This window comes from Alligator mississippiensis, chromosome 13, assembly GCF_030867095.1.
Source record: "Alligator mississippiensis isolate rAllMis1 chromosome 13, rAllMis1, whole genome shotgun sequence".
In the NCBI taxonomy this organism is placed as follows: Eukaryota; Metazoa; Chordata; order Crocodylia; family Alligatoridae; genus Alligator; species Alligator mississippiensis.
The window spans coordinates 5,429,036-5,451,939 of NC_081836.1; the positions used below are offsets into that span (position 1 = coordinate 5,429,036).

A 22,904-nucleotide genomic window follows, 5' to 3' on the forward strand; every position below is an offset into this window, starting at 1 on the left:
AGCTATTAAATAACAGTTAAGTCGCACCCTGGAAATGTGCTGCCTAACGTGGAATGAAGCGTTACCCTATGTGCTATTTTCCTACCTGCTCACAAGATTTGGGAGGCTTGCGTTCTGGATCAGTTCTGCAAACAGGTATTGGAGCGAGTAATCCTCACTGATGCAAGTTGCCTTGCTGCAATCAGTGGAGCTACTCCTATTAACTAAACTGCATGTGGCTAGGGGAAGCAAAGGTTTACCAGATTTGAACACCCAGTGCTTTGGGATACGCAAATGAAAGGCAAGGTATTATCCAAGCGGATAGCCAGGATTCTGTAACGACCTTTACAGGCATCTAACTACACCAAGTTCATTGCAAGATTGGGCTGATACTTCATGCCGTTCAAAGGGGACTGGATTGGGCCCTACTGTTCCTAGAGCTCATTATGCCTGGCTTGCGCTATATGTGCCAGGAAGTCATTTTCTCTCTTGCTCACTCCCTTTTGCTGTTCATTCTCTCTGCAGCTGCAGCTTTCATTCCTGCTTTACAAAAAAAAAAAAAAAAGGAAAAGAAAAAAGAAAAATCAATAATTTACCAGGTTTTGTAAAGAATTCCCCAAAGAAGCGTGACTGGAGTTTTGGGATTTTTTTTTTCCCTCTTTTAAATTGTCAGTTCCTCCAGGGCAAAGAATACACCAAGATTTATGTTTATTGCAAGCATTCAATTAGTTATGTTTGAATAATGCAGCTCTTTGTTCTCAATCAATAAGAGAAGGATTATAGATTCTCTCATCCTCTTTAAAGTGTAATATTGTCCTTTTTCTTCACTTACTGTTGCTCAAACATATTTTCATAACATGTCCTACACTTGGCATCATTTGCTGTCCATGAGCATGCTTCCACATCCCTTACAGATGTTTGTCTCGTGTCTGTGATATGACAGTATTCCCAAGCCTCAGATGACACAGCATCCTCACTGCTAATGTGAATGCTTGCCTGCTTTTTTTGGAGATGATAATATTTTAATATCGTCTCTTCAAAAAAAAAAAGAAAAAAAGAAGCAACATGGTCAAAGCTTTTCATCCACTGATTTACAAATCTCTGAGCAGAATGGGAGGAGCTCTTTGTTCACATTCATTGGTTGTCACGTCTGCATAATCCTCGAACAGCGTATTGTCCAAATGGGGGGAAAAAAAGACAAGCCATAAACGGGTTATGCAATTGTTTAAAGAAAAAGAGAGAAATAAAGAAGGGGAAGGGAGTGAGAAATGGAAATAGGAGAATTAAGGAAATCTATATTTTCAAATGGAGAGGGAAGAGAGAGAGATGTTTTACAGTTAGTGCTAGTTATGGAGCAGGGTGATATTTTAGCCCTGTGTCTTGCTTTCCACACTGATCCTACCTCTCAAGCCTCTCCATCTTGAAGGATGCCACTCATCCCAACCCCATCCATAGGCCACGCATATTCGGTATAGCCACTTTTTACTTTTGAAAGTTAATTTACATCGGGATTCTTTGCTAGCCCCCAAGCTGAAGCTACAGGGGTCGTTCATGCTGAAGGGATGAGTGCCTCACCACCTGCTGTGAGTTGCAGACTCTCAACTTTTGGGAGTCACCCCTCACCTCTCTCTGTTAGGTGCTGGCAGGTTGAGATGCCTCTCAGCTCTTCTGGTTGGATCCCTCATGTTATTAACACCCGAGACAAATTTCTCTTCCTTCCCAGGGGATTTCTTTTGGTGATGGGAAGGGATGTCAAACACGGCATTTACAACATTTTTTTTTCCCCCAGATCCTAATGAATATTAATTCTTATTAATAATTCAATCTAGCTGTCATGCAGTGCTTTTCCTCTACAGATCTCAGGTGGTGAAACCACGAGAGGCACAGCAGTAATAATAACCCATTTGCAGGGTTTTCTTGCTTTATTAGTTTTGCTGGTAGCACGGTGAACACCTAACAGCCGACCAGATAGGGGGACCCCATGGTGTGCGGTGCTGTACAAAAACATTAGGGCCGATGTTTTCAAAGGTGCAAGCCGTGACTGATGCACGTGTACAAGGTCAGCTAAGCATCTTTGAAACTCTGGGCGTGTGCGTGTAAGGCTATCACTGTACTACAGTTGTGCTTTTGAATAGTCATCTTGCTAAGCGAAGTTAAAATGTCTGAGTTGTCCTCCAGAGCCCTTTTACCCCGGCTGCTGCATTTCTAAGCCATCTGAGTCACTCCCGGCACTAACATTGTTGCATTCAATGTTATGACTCCAGATCTCAAGAGTTTTACAACAGCTCCATCAACATTGCCTGGCTCAGTGGGTTTTGAATTCTGGTAATAATTCAGGGAAGCCTCTTGTAGCCAAGCTGAGAGAAGAGGTTGCACTGGCTTTGTAAAACTGGAGTAGTTTAGAGGTGGCTCCTGCTTTTATCTGAACCCCTAATAAAGTCAGGGAGGGGGCTGGGGAATGCTTTCATTTTGGCTTATCTCTAGTAATAATCCAAGCGCTCTCTCTTCCTCCAGCCCCCTGCTCTTTCCCCTCCACATTCCCTGTTAGACGCTCCAGAAGCAGGATGTTATTGTTAAACCCTCCTGGCAATGGCTGGAAGCTAGAGATGACATGTGAAAGTATATGTTACATGATCAGGTTTCCTCCGCAGTAAAGGAGCGAGGGGGATGTGGGAGGGGGGAAGAAGTTGGTACTCTAAAGGCAACATGAATATCCCATGAGCAGAGGGAATAAAGATCCTGGCTTTATTTGATTAGGTACCGAATTCGGCTTTTAAGTAGATTCTGCCCTAGCTACTATATATATTTTGTAATTTAGCTTTAGGCAGGAAGGCATCTTGGAGGTGTTTACTACTGTTAACCCAAGGAAACTAGAGGGGCCTGTGTCCTGAACTTAAACCACTACTGACCAGCAAACCAAGCCCAACCCATCTGGGTCCCTTTAACCTCTCTCTTGGGGGCTGCTCTCTCACTCCTCGTAGCCACAAGTTCACCATATGCCCAGCTCCCAGCAGAAGGTATTTCCAGCGCAGACCAGCTTGACATTTCATTAATTTCATCTATCCTTGACGCCCCGCAGAGACCGCCAAACACCTTATTTGCAGACAGCCACATGTAGCTTTGCTGTTTATGCCGAAAGGGATATCAATGCATGCTGCAGGCACAAAAGCGAGGCAAAAGATAGGGATCGGACACCAGCACGTTCTGTTTTGTTTTTATTGTACATTGCAGAAATAGCCCTGTGTAGTGGATAAAAGTGCAACATACACAATATTTAAGAAAAGGAAAAACCCCCCCAAAAAACCAAAACAACAACCCTTCTTGAGGTCTGTCATTCAAAGTTGCAAACAAAAAACAGTATAATATTCCCTCACGCAAGAGGCATATTTTTTTTGCACGTCATGCAAAAAAATTAAAAAAAAAAAATAGAAAAGAGAAGAGGAAATCCAAAAGATAGATAAATAGATTGATCGATAGATAGATATATGTCTAGATATCAATATAACCCAATAGAGAGCCCTATAAAGAACAGAAAGGAGACCAAAAGTGCTACTTTACATGAACTCAAAGAGCACTAATAAGAAAGGAAAACAGACTGCCATTCGGCATTTCAAAATATTTGGCACTCTTGTGATTACATTGGATTTTTTTTTTGTTCCATTTTGTTATTTTTATACAGTCTATTAAAGAGAATAAACTGCCACGATATAAGAAAAAACAGACTGCCCACACTACAGACTGCAGGTAGTTAGAAAAAGCGGAGCATTTCCCCCCCTCCCCCCCATTTTACATATAAAATTTGTCCATCTGCACTAACTTGAGCAGCTTGCTCAGAGCAACAAAGAAATACAAGCTTTAAAAAATAAACCAAGAATTCTTCCGATCGGTTCATTCCTTATAAAAGTTTGTTTTTCACACATTCCATCGATACCTTTAAAATGTGACTAAAATGAAATATATATATATATATTTATATATCGTTTTTCTTTTTTAAACATCCAAAGACATCAAATAAAAAAATAACAATGAAACTGATAGCATGTTACATCCAAGTGCACGGAATCATTTTTGCAAGATTAAATAATGTAAACAAGGTCTCATTTGGGAACAATCAAGACCAGCAAAAAAGGTAATCAGGGGTTTAAAAACACTGCGTTTGTTGCATTATTTAAAGGACTTTTCACCTCGGATTTCGAATTGCGCCATATTCATCAGATACGGGGTAGGGGGGAGAAAAAGTGACAAGTAATTTCGACCACAGAGCCGCGACTGATGCGCTGCGATCAATCATGATTTTGTGGGTTTGCTTTAGCTGTCTTACAAATCCGCTTTTAAAAACCGTCTTCCTTTTCCACGCTTCTTCTGTCTCCGAGCCTGCCGTTAAGATACAATTTACTGATTTGCATTGTGGATTGCAGGGTATTAATGAAGGATTTCAAAGTGCTCTGTTGGGGGGAGGGGGCGGGGGGGTTGTTGCTAATAATGGGTTACATGGTGAATTATTTTCCACCCCCCCCTTTGCTCAGTGTCTCTGGCGGGGAATTAAACCCCCGGAGGTGCCTTTTCTGAAAGATTTTTCAGCACATCATCAATTCTATCATCTTCAATGACAACTGTAAAGCAGAAAAACAAAAGGATGAATACATTGGCACTTCCCTTCTTCCATCTCCCTTTGCTGTTGCATGAATTCCCCTTTTGTCCTGAAATCCGTCCCCCTCTCCCCGAAACGTGTCCGGGTCTGCAGAATCTCTCTCTTCCCCAATTACAAGAAAACACGGCCACTTTTATCTACTGCATCGTAACACACTCGGACGTGCGTGCACACAAACGCATGGCATACGGTCCACTGTAAAAGCTCATTTATCGCAGACAAAAAATGCCACCAAAAGTCAGGGAAACCACATTTTCTTTTTCCTGGGGAAAGGAATATGCCGATTCAGCAATCTGCTGCTATTGAGAGGCGAGAAGTGATACCGCTGCAAAGAATTAAAGGCACTGGGTTGTGTTACACACTTAATCCAGTGTTTTCAAGGTCACCAAATACCTGGCCGCTGGGGTTACATTGCCTAAAACAGCGGATGGGGGCTTTTCCGATCAACTCGACCAAGCGGTGGCTGAGCAGCACCTTCCCCTCCCAGACGGGCTCCCTGGGTCACACCAGATTGGGGTTTCTTTGTCCAGGGGTCGGACCCTTTTGGTTTTAAACCCCCAACGTGACTGTGCGGGGAAGACTCTCGAGCGTGCTCAACTTTCCCCTTGGGCTCGCAGGGACCCAGTCGTTCCCCGCAGGCTTTTGGGTGCAGGGTCAGCATCCCCCCAGCCTTAGCATGGAGCGGGGCATCCGCATCCGCAGTTGGATCTGAGCTCACCTAGTCACTCCGAAACCCTGCTCCCATCGCTGTCGCTGACCGGGTGGCGTTTGCACAAGATGCTGGCTTGGATTTGGTGCCTGGAGAGCTCACCCATCACCCCTACACCCCTCCCATCGGTGTCCCCTACCGGAGGGCATCCACACGAGGCAGGGGGCTTGGAGGAGAGCTTGCCCGTCACCCCTGCACCCTCCCCATCACTGCCCCATACCAGGGGGCATCTGCACGAGGCAGGGGGCTCGGATGAAAGGTTGCCCATCGCCCCACACCCTCCCTATCGCTGCCCTGTACTGGGGGCATCTGCACGAGGCAGGGGGCTCGGGTGAGAGGTCGCCTATCGCCCCTGCACCCTCCCCATCGCTGCCCTGTACCGGGGGACATCTGCACGAGGCAGGGGGCTTGGACAAGAGCTCGTCCATCGCCCCTACACCCTCCCCATCTCTGCCCTGTACCGGGGGGCATCTGCACGAGGCAGGGGGCTCGGATGAGAGGTCGCCTATCGCCCCTGCACCCTCCCCATCGCTGCCCTGTACCGGGGGGCATCTGTATGAGGCAGGGGGCTTGGAGGACAGCTTGCTCATCGCCCCTGCACCCTCCCCATGGCTGCCCCATACCAGGGGGTATCTGTATGAGGCAGGGGGCTCAGAGAACAGCTCGCCCATTGCCCCTGCACCCTCCCCGTGGCCGCCCTGTCCCGGGGAGCATCCGCACGAGCAGGGGGCTGGGAGGAGAGGTCGCCCATCGCCCCTGCACCCTGGCCGCGGGCACCCACCTCGCTTGCTGCGGCCGATCTGGCCCAGCTTGGGCGGGCGCTTGCCCGGGGCGGCGGCGAAGAAGGGGCCGGCGTCCTGCAGGCGGCAGGTGAAGGAGATCTGCCCCACGTCCGCGCCGTCCGCGTAGTGCCCCAGCTTGTCCTCGCCGTAGGGCAGCACCTCCGACATGGCGCCGCGCTCGGGCTGGGGCTCGGGCTGCCGCCCGCCCCCCGCTCCCGCTGCCGCTGCCGCAGCCCCCGGGCGGCCGGCGCCGGACAGCGCGGCGCTCAGCGCTGGGCCATGCCGAGCCGCCCCGACCCGCGCCGCGCCGCGCCGAGCTGCTCCCGCCGCCGCCGCCGACACCGCCGGCTGCCACAGCGCCGTGGGGGCGGGGCCCGGCCGCGACACGTCACGCGGGCGGGGCGGGGCCACCACTCGGCCCCGCCCCCGGGAACTGAAGCAGCGGGGCGCTGGGACGGGACGGGACGGGGGGCGCCGCCTGAGGGGAGTGTCCCCGCCCGGGTGAGCACGGCAGCGGGGATGACGTGACGTCATCGGTGTGCTGGGGTTGTTGCTAGGGGTGTTACTAGGACTGTTATTATTATTATTATTCATGAAAACACAAACATCGGCATCGCCTTCCTCCTCCTCCTCCTCCTCATGACTTACTGCCCGCCGGTGTCAGCTGTTGTGACCGCTGCCAGCAATGCGCCGCTGTTGACATGACCGTTCATGTAGTATTCGTATTATTAGTCATGACAAAAATATTAACACCCTCATCCTCGTCATCATCATCATCATCAGCACTATTAGTATTAGAATTAGCTTTGTTATTGTTACCATTATTATCAGCGTTAACATGACTATGATCACTACTAACCGGATTAGTTCTAGTATTATGATGATGATTATTATTAGCAAGGGGGTGATAGTATTAACATTAATATCATTAATGGTATTATTATTATTAATGGTATTATTATCATTATTATTATTATTATTAGCCAGGGTGATGATAGTATTAACATTACTATGTTCATTAACAGTATTAGTACTATTATGATTATTATTATTAGCAAGGGGGATGATGATATTATTATTATTATGATCATTATTAATGGTATTATTATCATTATTATTATTATTAGCCAGGGTGATGATAATATTAACATTACTATAATCATTAACAGTATTAGTACTATTATGATTATTATTATTAGCCAGGGTGATGATAATATTAACATTACTATAATCATTAACAGTATTAGGACTATTATGATTATTATTATTAGCAAGGGGGATGATAATATTAACATTACTATGATCATTATTAACGGTATTAGTACTACTATTATTATTAGCAAGGGTGATAATATTATTATTATTATTATTAGCAAGGGTGATGATAATATTAACATTAACCTTGTTATCGTGACCATCTTTATCACCATGATTACCATTAGTATTATGAATACTATTATTAGTAGTTTTAATATTACTCTCATTATTTTTATTGCTATTTGTTATTATTCATAGATTGTAAGGCTGGAAGGGACCTCAGTAGATCATCATGTCCAGCCCATTATTATTATTATTATTATTATTAATAATAATAATAGTAGTAATATTGCTAGTATTATTAATGATGATAGTAACATTAACATCATTGTTATAATTGTTCCAATTAACCCCCCCCCCCAATTCCTCTCAGCCCCCCGCGTGGCCGGCCGGGCAGCGGCAGTCCGGGGCAGTGACCTTTCAGGCCCGGGGCTGTTTCACCGGGTCTGGGTAGCGATGTGCGCAGGGGGCAGGGGAGCCTTGGATGGGTTCAGGCCAGACACTTCCATCGGGAAGGTTTATGTGGGAGAAGCACTGAAAGAGAAGAGCTAGCTGTCTAATCTGCTGTAATCTAATCTAATCGAACCTAATCTTAACTAATTAAACCTCATCTAATCTATCTGGGTATGTAGGCCACGCTCATCAATATCTTTCTTCCGCCTCCCCCACCTCAAATGCCACACTCTCCATGAGCTTCAGTACATGCCCAAGTGCGGTACGTGCCCATTTTATAGGTAATGCCCGCGTGCTGCTCTCTTGAGCAAGATGCAGCCTCCCTCCCAAGCCCATCTGCATCACACCTCTGGCATTTCAGCAACTCTTCCTTTCCTTTCCAGCCACTTCCCTGCATCCCAGTCAGGTGGTGTAAGGGCCTGAACCTGGATCCCCTGAGAGATTATGCGGCACCAAGGTAAGCCTTTACAGCTGCAGGGAAGGCATAGCAAAGCTCAGTTTTCTGTCACGTGGCAGTGTGGGCATGTGTAAGACCGGCATCATCTTTCTTGGGATAGAGCCTAAGGGAGATGAGTCTCCTGTACCCTTGGCAGCCTTATGGTCCGTCTATACAAGTAGTGTTTCCCAGTATATGATACCAGCACAGCAATTATAGTGTGGACACAGAACCACCCCTTTCATAAACAAAACAAGCCTTGTTTGATAAAGCTGCAATTATCTCGACTGCTAGCACCAGTAAGTCAGTAAGGGATCCACCTCTTCCCACCTGATTGATACAGCGATGCTGGCAAACATCTACACCGACCTAACCTTAGTGTGTCAGGGTGGGTGTGATGATTTGGAGAATCTGTGTATGCGCAACTCATGGACTCTGGTGGAGGGAATAAAAATGCTGTTATTGAGCAGCTGAGTGTATATATGGAATCGACCATAAGCTGTCAACACTGTGTCACAGATGTCCCAGATGAAAGATAATGGAAGGTCATTAAACCTCAATGGCTTCCATTCAAGTGGGAGCACCTCAGGACAACTGATATCTGTCGATTTACAGATAGCGACCCAGCCAAGTTCCTCTGCTGCCCTGGGGAGTGGAGAGTGGAAAATCCCCAAACAGAACAAAGAGATCAAGTGTTAATGCTAGGACTTGAACACACAATAACAGAGATCCGGGTGCAGGGAAAGGAACTTAGGAAGGCTCAAGGCAAGAACAGAGGGTTGGGCGGGCGGGAATGAGGAACAGGAGGACACTAATCTTGTAGCGGGCTCTAGTTCAATTGTGGGATGAGCCAAAGAAGGTGGAAGGTGTTTCTGTCTTTTTGGAGGAAGAGGGGGGATTTGGGGCTGGACATATTAGAGGACTAACTAATGCTCTGGAGTGCATATTAGAGGACTAACAAAGAATGCTCTGGAGTGCTGAGGGAACTCAGGCAGCACTTGCATGGAAGCATGTGTTGGTTTTGTGCTATTTGAAATAAAAAGAGCCTGAACTGCAACGTCTTTGCTATGAACGGTCACCTGTTTGCTTCAACCAGCATTTGTTCCCAAAGAGACCCTGGGAAAGTAAACCCTGAGTGCCCGTGAGGCCCATGGGGTTGGGTACTGGGCACCTAGAGGCTCAGCAGTGGTTCTAGGTCCTGAAGAGTTCTTGGGGAGCTGGGACATATGGTCCTATTTCAAAGGGGCCTAGGGCCTGTGCTCATGAAGTGCCAGAGAGGCCAAGGAAAGGGACTGCTGCAGCCTGCTCACAGAACCATAGACCATAAGGATTGGAAGGGACCTCAGGAGGTCACATCTAGTCCAACCCCCTGCTTGAAGCAGGACCAGGCCCAACTAGATCATCTTTGTCTATCCAGGTCTTAAAAATTGCCAAGGCTGGAGATTGTACAACCCTTCTGGGAAGCTTGTTCCAGGCAAGCAGAGCAGAAGAGCACAAAGGACCCAGTCCTGAAAGGCCCAGTCACATCAGCCAGGGGAACAATTGGGGGAGCTCTGCCCAGACCAGCTAGCCTGAGGCTTTGGCACCTGAGTTTGAGCTCTGAGGCTGTTTCGTCTTGAGTGACCCTGCCCAGATTGAACCCCTGGCTGCATTACTGTCTCCTCTCTCTTCCTGCACTTGCTTATGTGTCTGGAAGCTTATGCCATTGTTTCTTGTGCTGAGACACATTCAAGGCCTTTTTTTTTTTCCCCAGGCAGTTGTGGGAGAAATCAGCTGTCTTTTGGTGGGCAGTGTAGGAAAAAACAGAGAATATCAGTGATATATATACACACAAAATTTGCTTCTGTCCATACTGCAAAGCAGACCACGTTCAGGTCAACCAGAAGCAGCACCAGGCTCTGAAGCATATCCCGTCCCCACCTGTGTAATCTTAGCCAGGGCTCAAAGCATCACTGGGTCGGGCTCTTTTTGGACTGCAGAGGGGCTTGCAGCTAAAACTCAAGAGCCCTGATGACGTGTATAGTGAAGATTCACCCTTGAATGATGCTGTTCCCTGATGCCCGCGTTCCCTCCATGACCAGCCATCCATACGGATGGAAATGAAGGGTTCTCTCACATGGCTGGATGAGAGACCAGGCTAGCTCAAGGGGCTAGTGTGCAGAGCAGAGATACCCCAATAGGTGCCTCCTATGTGGCACCCTCCACATTCAAAATGGGTAGCAACCTGCACCTGGAGAAAGAAGTATAGGGAAATAGGTCCATTTGCGTGTGCCCGGAACATGAGTGGCAACTGCAGCACCTTAGTAGGTTTTTTTTAACTAGCCAGCTTGGATTTAGAAACATGGGGAGAAGGGAGGAAAAAGCCCTAACAGCATTACAGCAGAGCTTGGTGAGGTTATCGCATGAGGCTGCCTTCAGTAGGAAGCAGTGGGTTCAGTGACCCTGGAGGTCCCTATGTCCTATGTTATTCGTCAGCATACAGGGCATGAAACCAACACCATGGGCGCTGGCTGCAATGCCATCCTGTCTCCTGCGCTGCTCTCAGGTGCCTGTTTCACTCCTCCTCTCCCAAGGGAGGGGTTGCAATGCGATAGGGTGCCTCCTGGAAATGAAGAGGAATACTCCCAGGTGATATGACACAACCCTGCTGCAGCCGGTGGTGTGTGACGCAATGCTGAGGCGATCCGACACCCTGTGACTTCCTACTGCTGCCAGGCAAACAAATGAGCTCAACAGCGCTGGTGCAGCAGGATACAGCTGATCACAGCAGCCTGAGTCACCACTTTGTAGGACGGCAGCCCAGTCCAAAGTGTCCGGGCTCCCTGGATGTAAACGCTTGCCTCTCTTCCTCCCTAGATTTCCTATGGATCTGTGCCTCATGGCAGTGCAATGCTCTGCTGCAGAAAGTAGGACCCTGCTCAGGACCTCGCTCCTGGAGGCCTGGGCCAGGACCATTGCAACAATAAAAACAGGAAGGACCTGAAGGAGGCATCAACTCTTTCTTTCCCTCCAGCAATCATGCTGACCAGTGAAGGAGTGGTGCTGCTCGGGCCCCTGCTGTGCAGTGGTGCCAGTGCCAATGATCTTATCACAAGCCTTGCAAATATTGAATGTTTTTATTTAAATCTCCAGATCCTGGAGTCACAACTCTGCGAACATTGGCTCTCCCTTCTATTCCATTCCTAGCCCTCAGTGGTGCAGAGAGAACCTTGGACATGTGATGCCCCAACGCCACGAAAACCTGAAGGGCAATAGAAAATTCCCAAGCATATTGTTTTTAACATCTTGGGACATTTTAGGGCTTTGACTCGTGATTTCTGCATGCCCATGGTTGGCAGCCCTACCTGCCCCCCCACTGTTGGTGCCAAAGGGAAGTAGCCACCGTACGTCACTGTAGAGTGATAGAAAACAAAGTGGGAGAATGAGAATGTGTTCCCCGAGAACGGGGTCATGCTGCAATACGCTCAATCCATGTTTGAAGTCCAAGCCTGTCCCAACTCTACATGATGTGGCCCTCCGTGAGGCATAACTCCATCCTAAATCAAGGGTGGTGCACAGAAGTGGGCCTATGACAATGTATGTAACCCACTACAGCACAGGACCAAAAGGGGCATGAGGTTACACAGTGCTGCGGGGCATGGGCAGCCCAGTGCAACTTGGGGAGATGGGATAATGCTGTAAGCCTAGCCTGGCTTCTCATGTAGCACCGGCACCTGATATGTCCACTTGCAGAATGACAGTCTGGTCCCTGGCTGTGGGGACTAAGGCACTTGTACATGCAACAGAACAACTCTGGACCCCTACGTTGTGTTGCATACACATGCTGAAGCAGCAGTAACAAGACTCCATGACAGGGACACGGGATCCTGTGTACAGTTCTGTCCTTCCACCTCGTCCTACTACATCCAGCTAGCGTGAACAATGATTTACAGGAAGGCAGCGCACTCTGAATAGCAATAACATGCCACGGCTGATTCCTGTAGGCATTTGTGTAATGTTCTTCTCTTCCAGCCAACATCCTTGGCTCAGAAGGGATGTGTTGATCCCACAGCAATTCCATTGTTGTTTAGCATTAATTTAGAGCTTCATCCTGTGAAGATTTACTCAGTACGTGCAGATAGGTGTGAAGTGAAGTTCTTACAGGAGGTGCTAGACTGACAACCTCAGAGACGGGAATCTTCTTGGTTATGCGGAGACCAGTGGCAGGGGAAATGGATGCAGGGAGAGCTGGGGAGAGGGGCTGCATGCCTATTCCCAGTGAACCTCAGTGACACATCCCCCATCCATCAAGAGTGGGTCCAGTGTGCCTTAAATCTGGGGTAGGAAGGGGCAGAGCAAATGTAAAATATCACCTCATCACAATCATTGTTATTGGTATGAAAATAGCAACTTCAAGGCCCAGCCCCATTGTGTTACGTGCTGTACAGACACAATGAGACAGCAGCTGCCAGAAGAGTTTGCAATCTCGGGGAGATTCTCCAGCTACTCATACCGGCAGCACCATTAGACACTCCCTTCAGACTCTGTTCTGGTTGTGACTCAGCAAGGTGTAAAGTAAGGAAGGTGTAAAGCAAACAAGGTGTAAAGGAAGGAAGATCCAGGCTCTCGGACTTTGTTCATCTGAGATCTTGCCAAAAAGTTGTAATGTGTTACCTAGGCTAGGGTGGATCAGCAATATGACCCCACTAGTACTGACTCATTTATATCAGCGTAGATGTGTTCCCTTGATGTGCCTCAACCAGGGAAAGTACCAGTAGGTCCAGCCATAAACTGATTCGATTCTTAACCTCTGAACCTCAGCAGATATGGGCAGCAGGGCACAACACCGACATTGGGCACGTCTGTCCACTAGGACAGACCACCAGAGCTAAGCGGATCATCCTTGCAGTGGCCCTCTGCTGCAACTGTCACCCCAGCTCCCAGCTAGTTGTTGTGGTGATTTTGAGATAGCTGGGCTAAGAGAACCAGCTTCACTCCATCGCCATCAAGAGGGCCCAATTCCTGTCACTCCTGTGATGAATTCAAGCCACTGTGTGATGCAAAAGGCTCCACAGATGCACACTATTATCAGTCTCATTGCTGTAACTAACTTTTTTGTAGTGGATAATTATTTTAAATACTTCCATCTAATCTGTCCCCCCAGTCCAGGTTTCACTATTCTTGGGCAGCTGGGCTGAGGGACCCCAGTGTGTGTGTGTTAAGTGATGCTGGGTTACAGGGAGACTGTAATTGCAAGCAAACCGTGACACTTCAGTGAAGGTGGCAGCCACAACATCTGAGTACTTTATAATCTATAAGTACTTTAGCAACAAATGAGCACGTGAACAAGCACTTTCCACTTGCAAGAGGTTTAATAGCTCCAAAATGGGTTAAGTGTAAATTAAGAGCTGTTCAGTAATATCTTCCAAGAACCTACCCACCCAGGAACCTTGGAAACCTGATTTCTTTCAGTGCTCTCTGGCCCTAGAAGAGAAACTGCCAGCCAGTTCCCCAGGGCTCCTCTTTGTGTTGTTTCAGTAAAAAACCCCAACCTATTTCAGGCTTCTCCTTTAGACTTGCCAGCCCCAGTGCATGGGAGATGTGCTGAAACAGTTTTACTTGCATGGCCAACTCCTTTTCTCCTGGAAATCACTCAGCAGCAGACAGCAGCAACATGCCTGCACAGGCAATGTCTAGTCTGCAGTCGGAAGTGTCACTGGTGCCAAAATTACAGAGTAAAACAGATAAACAAGCTTCATGGGAAGTAACCCTGACCCTCTGTTTCATGCATTGTATTGCTCAGCAGAGGGAAAATAATACAGCGAGGGAAGTAATAGCCAATAATGGGTCAAGCAGCCAGGGATTAAAGCCTTCATTAATTGAGCACAGTGTGGGATAATATCCCTGCCTCTAGAATGAGAGTTTCTCTATTTCTTAGCTATGGCCCTGCTATATGGTGGAAGCAGGATGATCGAGCTGGCTGAACACAGGAGGAAGGACCCAAAGCTTTGGCAGAGCTGAAGCACGGGTAGACAACCTGAGGCAAGTCACATAATCTCTCTGCCTTGCTTCTCCCCCCAAGATAGGGACCCAAGTCCTTCTTCTGGGTCTGCTTCCCAGAGCCAGGAGGATAATTCCCCTTAGCAAGGTGCTCTGAAAATGTAACCTACCCACTTGTTACATGAGTAAAGGAGCAGAGGTTTCCTTGAATCGGAAATGTAGCCTCAGACTTTATGGGCAAAGGTCTTTAAATGCACCACAGCAGGTCTCTAATCACTAGCTTTGTGGCCAAAAATGTGGGTTTTTGCTGAGGGCACCACTAAGGGCTAAGAGCACATATACAGAGGCCAAGAGCAGAAGCCCTAACTGTAACTCCCAAGCAAGGCCTGTCCTTTCAGCACTGCTCCATGTACATCAGACATTTCTGTATGTCCTGCAAAACACAGCCAGATTCATCCGAACACCCGATGACCGGTGCAAGCTCCCCCTTGGCATTAAGGACACTGCCTGCCACAGAGAGGCCCAGCAGCAGCGGAGTTAAATGTCAGCGTATGGGAACGCCGTGGTTAATCATTAAGATGCACAACGTTCCTCAGCCTTGAAATGTTCTTGGAAGAGTTGCTTGCTGGCTCCTTTCTCACTTGTGCTCGCGCAGTGTACTGGACTGGGCAAGTGATCCGGGTCTGCCTGCTTTGTTACAACTGGAGTTTTTCATCTACCAGCCACAATGATGGGACTTGTTTTGAAAAGGGTGAGGGGACAATGCAGAGAGAGACAGAGAGCGTGCTTTCTGCATGGTAATCGTTCAACTGTACTATTGCATCTCTTGCTACAGGTCAGTGGTGACCTTTCCATGGTGCCTGTTTTTATGAAGGCCTCTCTAGTGCAGGGTTTTAACTAAGTAAGACCTTTTTGACAAGGCTCAGAGGCTCTTCCACTGTTCGTTTCAGATGCTCAGAGTACACCATAGAGCTGAGGTCGGGTGAATACTGCTGAGCTGCCAAGTCCTACGTGCAGATACTGCACGGCTGTTGATTGTTTTGCTACCGCTGCGGGCCCTTGCTATTGTATTGGTTTGGTAACATTCAGGCCGAGGAAGTGGCTTGTACCTGGAACAGGCCAGGCAGTCCACGGCAGGAGGAGTTTGCCTGAGGAAGGTAATTTTTGCCTTATTCAGTTTACTCTGTGGACAGGGTAATCTTCTCACTGAAGGACAGATGGGGAACCTATTACTCCCATGGAGAAGCAGTTATGCCTGCAAAGTGTCTTACCGATTTGAGCGGGGATGCTCATAGCAGAAACCATTCACCCATAGCAACAAGAAGTCACAGTGGGTCTCTAAGCAAAGATGTAAATAGCTGGTTTCAGAGCTGCCCTGGTACAAGGGAATGTAGGATCGCTAACCCATTCAAGCCATGTAATTGGTAACAATATGATGGCTCAAAGCCCTGCCAAAGAGTCACCCTTCACTGCCACCCTGTTGTCATCCCTCTTCTTATCAGATCACACACAGGAAGCTCCGATTGTTGTTGCACAGGTGCTGGCAGGTTCAGGGGTAGGATACATTTTCACAAGCATGAACTTCCTTTTGCAGTGTTTTCTTATTCATTTCCAGAAAACCAGTAAGACCAGTTGGGGCCATAGGAAGGAGTGGATATGGGCTGTTATGAGAACATTCATATTGGAGAGCTAAGACTTACTATTTTGTCTCAGCACTTTTACCAAGGCAAGCAGGGATCTTTAACTTCCTCCTATGGGCGAGAAGGCTAGCGGCAAAGAAATGAAACGACTTGCCCAAGGTCACAGACTGGGGCTGGCAGCATCACAGATACCACCCACGCTTCTTTATTCCCTATTCAGCACACTGTCCAGTGGACCATAGTGCCGCCTCAATCAATCAAATCCGCTGCTGATAAGAAAGCAGGGAATATAGTGTAACATCACTCCCCCTCCTCCACAACAGCATGAAACACTGGAGAAAAGAGAAAGGGGAGGGGCGCGAAAGAGAAACCCAGCACACAAAACTGTCACTGTATTGAAAACAACACAAGTGCCAATTTGTTTCTTTAGATATTCAACATCTAGCAAGTTGATCAAGCTCTGTCTCCAAAGCCAGTCCCTGGAGGCAGCTGCAGCTGAGATCTTGACAGATACTGCTGTTTGCTGGTGCATTGCTATTAATTCTATCACATAAAGACTTAAAGGGATAGCAGTTAGACTGGCAAAGGTTGAGAATCCTCCAGATATTTCAGGAGGCGCCCAACCAAGAAAGGCCAAGCTTATTAGCAATTCTTCTTCCTTTTCAAGCCAGGAAAGAGAATGGAAAAAACAGCCAAAAGACCCAAGGAAAAAAAAAAAAAAAAGATGTAGCACTGCAGAACTTAGAGTCAAAATTATATTGGCATTTCCTTGCTTAAAACAGCCTTAAAATTAAGACTAGAAGCTTCTCGATATAGCCCTCAGTTCCAGAATGTTTCAGAGCGCTTGGCTAGAGGAAGCAGATTTTTATCATTGGTTTTAAGAATAGGTTTAATTTTCTCTGGCCGGCCTGCCTGAATTAGGCTGTTTGCTTATTCTTCGTTTGACACAATGCTCATATCTCATTTCTAAGCTTGCGTAAAAAGAACACACAGCAACCTGAGCCCTTCCGTTCGTCTCATCCACAACCCATTCAAAAGGGCTAATCCCCAGTCTGCCTTCTCCAACTTGCTTCCAAAGGCAAAAGCCTGAGCAAACAGATGGACCATTTGGGCCAGCTAGCAAATTAATAAACTCTACCTCGGTCAAACAGCAGAAGGCAATCAATCCCAGAGCCAGGGACCCTTCACCAAAATTTTCTGACAACAGGCTCCTATTACTTGCATCTAGAGGCAGTTTATTCTAGGGCTCTAACAGATGTCACCTGTTGGGGAAGAGGGTGAAGACAAAGTCTCTAAAATAGCATCAAACCAAAAAAAAAAAAGAAGCCTTATGGATTCTGCTCCACATGGGACTGGAAGGGGCCACCTGAGACATCACATCCAGTTCCCTGATCTTGAAAAGTCTTTCAGTTTAGAAAAGTGATTTTCTAAATACATTTTCATGGAGTCCCCTGTATGACTCACTCATAATACAGGGAGTTTACAAGCACTCTCTTTTGTTTCCTTTCCCCCGGCTGCTTTCCCTTCAAACTCAATCTCCGAGTCATGCTGGGTTATTCCCCATTTGTGCATCATGACCCAAAAAAAGGCCCTCCAGGCCACTGGTGGCCCTCATTCAGCCTCCTTATCTCTGAACTGTGCTCTCAGTGGCATCCCAGTGCTCCCTTTGCCACTTCTGCTTTGGTCCCATTAACTGATTGGAGCTGAGCACGCAATTCCTTTGAGACAAGAGTGGGATCTGGCTGACTTTTCTTAAGCTCTGCTGTGCTCACAGCTGCTGCTTGGGTTTTCTTAATTTTACACCAAAATTGGCTGATCAGACAGAGCAGATTGTTTAATAGGTCAGAGTTAAATTTCACAGCTTCTCAGAAAACATGTGGAAAGTGCTTTACAAGATGAATGACTGCAAAGAGAGACTGAAAATTAAGAGACTCTTAGAAAACACAGCCAGAGGAAAAAAAACACAAAGGGAATGCAAGAGAGAGAATATGGGATGCTGTTCCTCTTCCTCGCATGAGAATGAGATGCAAATAAACCAGAGAACAGAAATCTAGAGGGACTTGAAGAAGAAAATAAAGCACAGATGTGAGCTAAGCCACTTGACTGGGGCTTCCAGGTGCTGCTGCAGCACCAAAGCAGAGGCACTGCACATACACATCGGGAGAGCCAGCCGACCCCAAGGAGTTTAGAATCAAACTTGCCAAGGAAAAGGAAGCGCTGATGTCTCCATTTCACAGGGCACAAAGCACATGAATGAGTTGCCCAAGGTCACACAGTGCAGCAGAGTCAGGGATCGAACCCCAGCCCTTGGGAGTCCCAGTTTAGTGCCTTAACAGGAGGGATTTTCCCCCTGTCTCTCAGCTGGTTACTTGAAACAGCCTGGCTGAGTCAACTGGGAGTTTCCATTAGCTGTTAAAACTTGACCGTGCTGGGCTCCCAGGTTTTCTCGCTGCACATGCAAAGTCTGAGGCTGTACTTTCCTCCAGCGTACAGAGAATATCATGGTTTGTGTTGCTATGGCTGAATGAGGGCCATTCAGCCTGGGTGGTTGTGACAGCCCTTTCTGTATTAGGTTTCCTTGCCATCTTTATCCTCCTTCCTCTTGAGCCTTTAATATGCTTAAAATACTTGCTGCACGGTCTTACATTGTATTTAACCAAGTTATCTCATGCTTGAGGGCTGGTTACCTAGGGGGCGAGGAAGACATTGTTTTTTCCCCCCTCGAACTCACCATGTGGTTTGTGATGCTTGGTGGAGTTTCTCTCGCCGTCTTCTGAAACCTTGCAGATAGGGCATGATGCACTGGTGCTCCTCATGACACAGAGGTACCTGGCTTGGGGGGGGTCTTGTTCATCTGATCAGATTTGGAGTCGACGGGATTTTTCCCTCAAGCCAGATTGACAAAGACCATTGGGGCTGAGGAGTTTTTGGCTTTCCTCTATAGCATGGGGCAGGACCACCTCCTAGGATCACTTAGAAGGCATATCTCTCAGCCAGACAGCTTGGGTTTGTACCTGAAAGCTTGCAAACAATTTTTTTTCCCTGACTACTCAGTTGGTCTAATAAGATATCACACCTACCCAAAGAAGTTTGCCTGCCTGTGTCTTTAGACCGACATGGCTACAACCAAAAACCCTATTTCCCTTAACAAAAGTCCTGCTACTGTAGGAGCTCGAGGAGCTGGGAACAGTCTTGGTCTCTCCTGCACTGGACTGGAAATTTTGAGGTGTTTCTTTCTGTCATGCTGAGGACCCTGGTTTGTTATAGGGTGCATATGGAGAAGAGATGAGGGAGAAGGAAGAACAGACTGGCTGTGGCTTGTGTTTGGAGGGCTTTATTGTGATGTCCAGAGTTTGATTTCCTATGATTGCAAGGGGCTGGACTTGCTGACCCAGGTGGGCCCTTCCAGGCTCAGGTGTCTCATACTAAATTTTGCTGCTTCCTCCAGTCTGAGAGAGAGAGAGACATCTTAGTTCACATTAGAACCCAACACAAGTAATAAATGGAGAGAGCCAGGCATTGCTGTGCTCATAATATACAGGTCTACAGCAATTTTTGTCACGAAGGATTTCCAAACGCCTTAAAAACCCAAGCCATTTCTACAACCTGTACACAGTAAAGGGATCCTTTCATTCTCACCCATTTGCAGCTGCAGCCATCTCTGGGGACAGGACATGGCTCTAAAGAGCAACACAAAAGTTTAGGGAGGAAAAAAAAAACACTTCTCTGAGCAAAACCACCAGAGGAAGCTGCTGAGGGCTTTAGGAAATGAGGATGTCGAGGATGACTAAGAAACGAGCTCAGCACTTCAGGATTCGTTATATAATCCCCGTTAGCACCCTTCTCCTCCACATTGCTCATGGATTTTGCTGTGCTCTGCAACTGAGGCAGGTGGCTGGGGGAAGTGGGGAAACAAACCCTTGTGTGAAATGCTGATGGGTACAAGAGGATCACAGCAGTGGGAGTGGAAGTGTCTTGTGGTGGAACAGAAATAGCCCTGAGTGACAGCTCCCTCCTCACTGCCACTCCTCATAATAGCACTCCCTACTCTCATGTCCCACTTCCTCTGCCTGCTCCCACCATCTCTAGGAGGCGGCAGCCTGTTAACAGGTATTGTGGCCAGGGCTGCAGCATTGCCTTTCTGAAAATGCTTGTTCCAGCAAAAGTGGTGGGATGGTTGCACAGTGAATGTACCACAGTAATACAGCACCATCTAGGGTATGGAAAGGACTCCACATGGCAAGCCGCCGTGGAAAACATGTAGTCATACCTCTTCTGGCTGTGAAACTCAGGAACATGTTGAGACAAGCAGGGAATATCTGATTTAGGAACAAGCTTCTGTCTTATTACTTGGGAAAGTCTATTATGCAGTTATTCTTATGCAAGAGACATGTCATCTTTGGTTTGGTAGCAGGACAAATAAAATCCTGTGCGGAGAGCACCAGAACTGCAAGAGGCAGAACGATCAGCTTGGAATCGGTTTTATTTAGTCTTTGGAAAGGTTTGCAAATCACTGACCAAATTCTAACTCTAAAAGACCTACCGTGTTCCTTCCAGGCCAGGCTAACGGGAATTAAATCCTGAAGTCAAGGACACTCCTAACATTGGACAAGTGGCCTATTGTAAAGTCCAAAGAACTGCAAATTAGACTCGAGCCACAAAGATTACCACAGAGGAGGCAACTTGATACAAAACAATTAAAATACCCAGGCAATTTTGCAAGCTGTTTTTAAAAGATGTATTCCCTTAGATCAGCAGCTATTGCCTTGCAACGAGGCCTTGCCTTGATCTTGCAAATAATGCCATCATTGCTACATCCACCACTGCATCAGTGAGTTGTCACAGATTTGCCTTTTGGCTTTGCAGCAAGCTAGGAAGGACTGTGACCAAGACACCACTATCTTGGTTTACAGGGCACGGGGACAGCAGCAGGAGGACAGCAAGACCCCAACACACTCTTACTGCGTTCAGACATCTCTTTTAATGGGGAATTGCATCTGTAATTGGTGTCCCCTTCAACCTCCAGTCTCTGGTAACAGGGAAAAGCAAAATAATTGGACCAGGCTTGTGGCCTTGCTACAGATGCACTGTTTCAGGACATACCCTTTTCCAGAAACATACCATTGCTAGAGAAATAGCAAGAATTTTGCTTTGAGAAAAGACCAAGTTTAGCCCTGGAAGAAAGCTCACCTGCACATTCTTGCAATGAAAATCAACTACCCATTATTTCAGTGAGAAGCACAAGGAGCACTGTTCCCGTGCCAGCTTTGCAGGGGCAGTTAATGCTAGTCCCAGGGCTGATATAGCTATCACTGCTGCAACACAGGTATGTGTTCGTTCAACCTAGGTAACACTTAGCAGGGAAAGGGAACCTATAATTCGCTGTCTGTTCCAGCAGCTGAGAAAAGAAGATTGTTTTAAAGGCAGATGAACTAATAAACAAAAATTAAAAAAAAATGCTCTGATCTCTCTAAGCCAAGGGAAGGAACCCCTAGCGAGGACTATAAAGGCTGAAACTCCTGTCCTTAAGTATGCTGACAGCAGCAGAAAGTGCACCGGTCGTGCTGTGCATGTCATAACCTTCAATGATGTTGGTTTAATCTGCACAGTGTTGCCATCACTGTAGCACAATGTGTATCTGGGAGCGAGATAACAATGAAACAGCTGGACGGGAAGTGACTAACAAGTACATCTGGGAGCTGCAAGGCGTTTGTGGAGGCAATAAAAATGGCATAAATAAAATGGAAATTATTTTGTCTCAAGACTGGTGTCTCAGCCCACTTCAAACCACACAGCAATTCTGCCCTCCCCCTTCTCTTATCCTATCCAAAGTCCTGGATTAAGTATCATAATGAAATTCCATGACAACTACACCAAGCTATATGGCTAATAAATGAAGAGCCCATTATGATCAAAGGGCAAAATATAGCTAGTTTCTTACACCACCAAACAAAGCTATAGTCCTTCCTCTTTGGTACCTTGCTATGCATCAGAGAGGACCAATACCCTGAGGCAGACAAACCAAGGCACAAGAGAGATGCTAGTTAGCACAAGTAAGGGGAGGAGGACAAGGAGTCATTGCAAGTTTTGTCCCAATAGCGTAGAACAGCTCGGGGGGAGGTGTAAGGTCTCACTCACTCTCTCCTGTTACATCTATAATACACATGCACACAAAGGGATCTGCTGAAAGCCCTTTTCCTTCCCTACTAGGAGAGCCAGTTAAATGCTGGATTTCAGCAAAAAAGGTGGAGCTGGTTACAGAGGTACCTAGCTTAGGGAGATGGGGGCCAGCAAGTAGCTTCCCTTAGCAAATTAGACCAACAAAAGCATGCCACAAATGACTGGTGGTAGCAAAACTTCAGGAGCCAGCATACAGACCCAAACTGGAAAAAACCTTTGTGGGGGGTAGTCTAGACCCTCACAAACCCACATTCCTCAGACTTGTGTCTTGGGCATAGCAGACCTTGTGCTGCCTGTTGAGTCTAAGGACCATCATTCTTCCTTTCCTGCTGTTGCACTAGAAACACACAGCAAGGGTGAGGTAACAAATTGGCCTGTTGCTCAATCACATCCATGGACTGGAGCATTCCCACTTTAAGGCAAATTTCTATGTTGCTCTGCTGGATTGCTTGTCCTGTTCTTGACAAGGCAAACATCTATCATTTATCTACAGAAGATCAGGAAAAGGCTGATGTGGGGGCAAAGGAAAGAAGACAAAGATGGATGGACAACCCAATTAGAACATCTCGTACCTAAAAAGCAAGGGCTTGGCAGACTTCTGGTGCCCTGTAGCTGCAGAATGGGAAGGGAAGAGTACTGTGAATGAATTAAGTAAAGGACTAGCAGCCAAAATCTCAGAGGTCTTGGGCAAGTTTCAACTTTTTGTCTTCGTTACCTTGGCTGTAAAGTGAGGCTACTTCTCAGGGTTGTTTGAGGTAACACCACATTTGCAATGACA

The 22,904-nt window shown here is 47.1% G+C and overlaps 1 protein-coding gene and 1 long non-coding RNA gene across 2 annotated transcripts in view; one reads left to right on the forward strand and one right to left on the reverse strand.

Annotated features, from left to right (window-relative positions):
* Positions 1 to 3,181: 3,181 nt before the first annotated feature.
* Positions 3,182 to 6,461, reverse strand: CAMK2N1 (calcium/calmodulin dependent protein kinase II inhibitor 1). Its single transcript, XM_059716284.1, has 2 exons — positions 6,121 to 6,461; positions 3,182 to 4,592 (listed from the first exon to the last, which is right to left on the reverse strand). Exons 1-2 carry the CDS (start codon positions 6,287 to 6,289, stop codon positions 4,522 to 4,524), a joined length of 240 nt encoding a protein of 79 aa, XP_059572267.1. The 5' UTR covers positions 6,290 to 6,461; the 3' UTR covers positions 3,182 to 4,521.
* An 87-nt stretch (positions 6,462 to 6,548) lies between these two features.
* Positions 6,549 to 22,904, forward strand: part of LOC109286287 (uncharacterized) — a 66,918-nt gene continuing 50,562 nt past the window's right edge. The window contains exons 1-2 of the long non-coding RNA XR_002094279.2: positions 6,549 to 6,622; positions 8,275 to 8,348. This is a non-coding gene — a long non-coding RNA (uncharacterized LOC109286287). The remainder of the gene's footprint in view (positions 6,623 to 8,274; positions 8,349 to 22,904) is intronic.

Excerpts from the sequence above, each read along its gene's own strand:
- CAMK2N1 (XM_059716284.1), bottom strand. The coding sequence starts at position 6,289 with ATGTCGGAGGTGCTGCCCTACGGCGAGGACAAGCTGGGGCACTACGCG. Across the intron at positions 4,593-6,120 it reads GATCGGCCGCAGCAAGCGAG|TTGTCATTGAAGATGATAGA; the intron begins GTGGGTGCCCGC and ends TCTGCTTTACAG.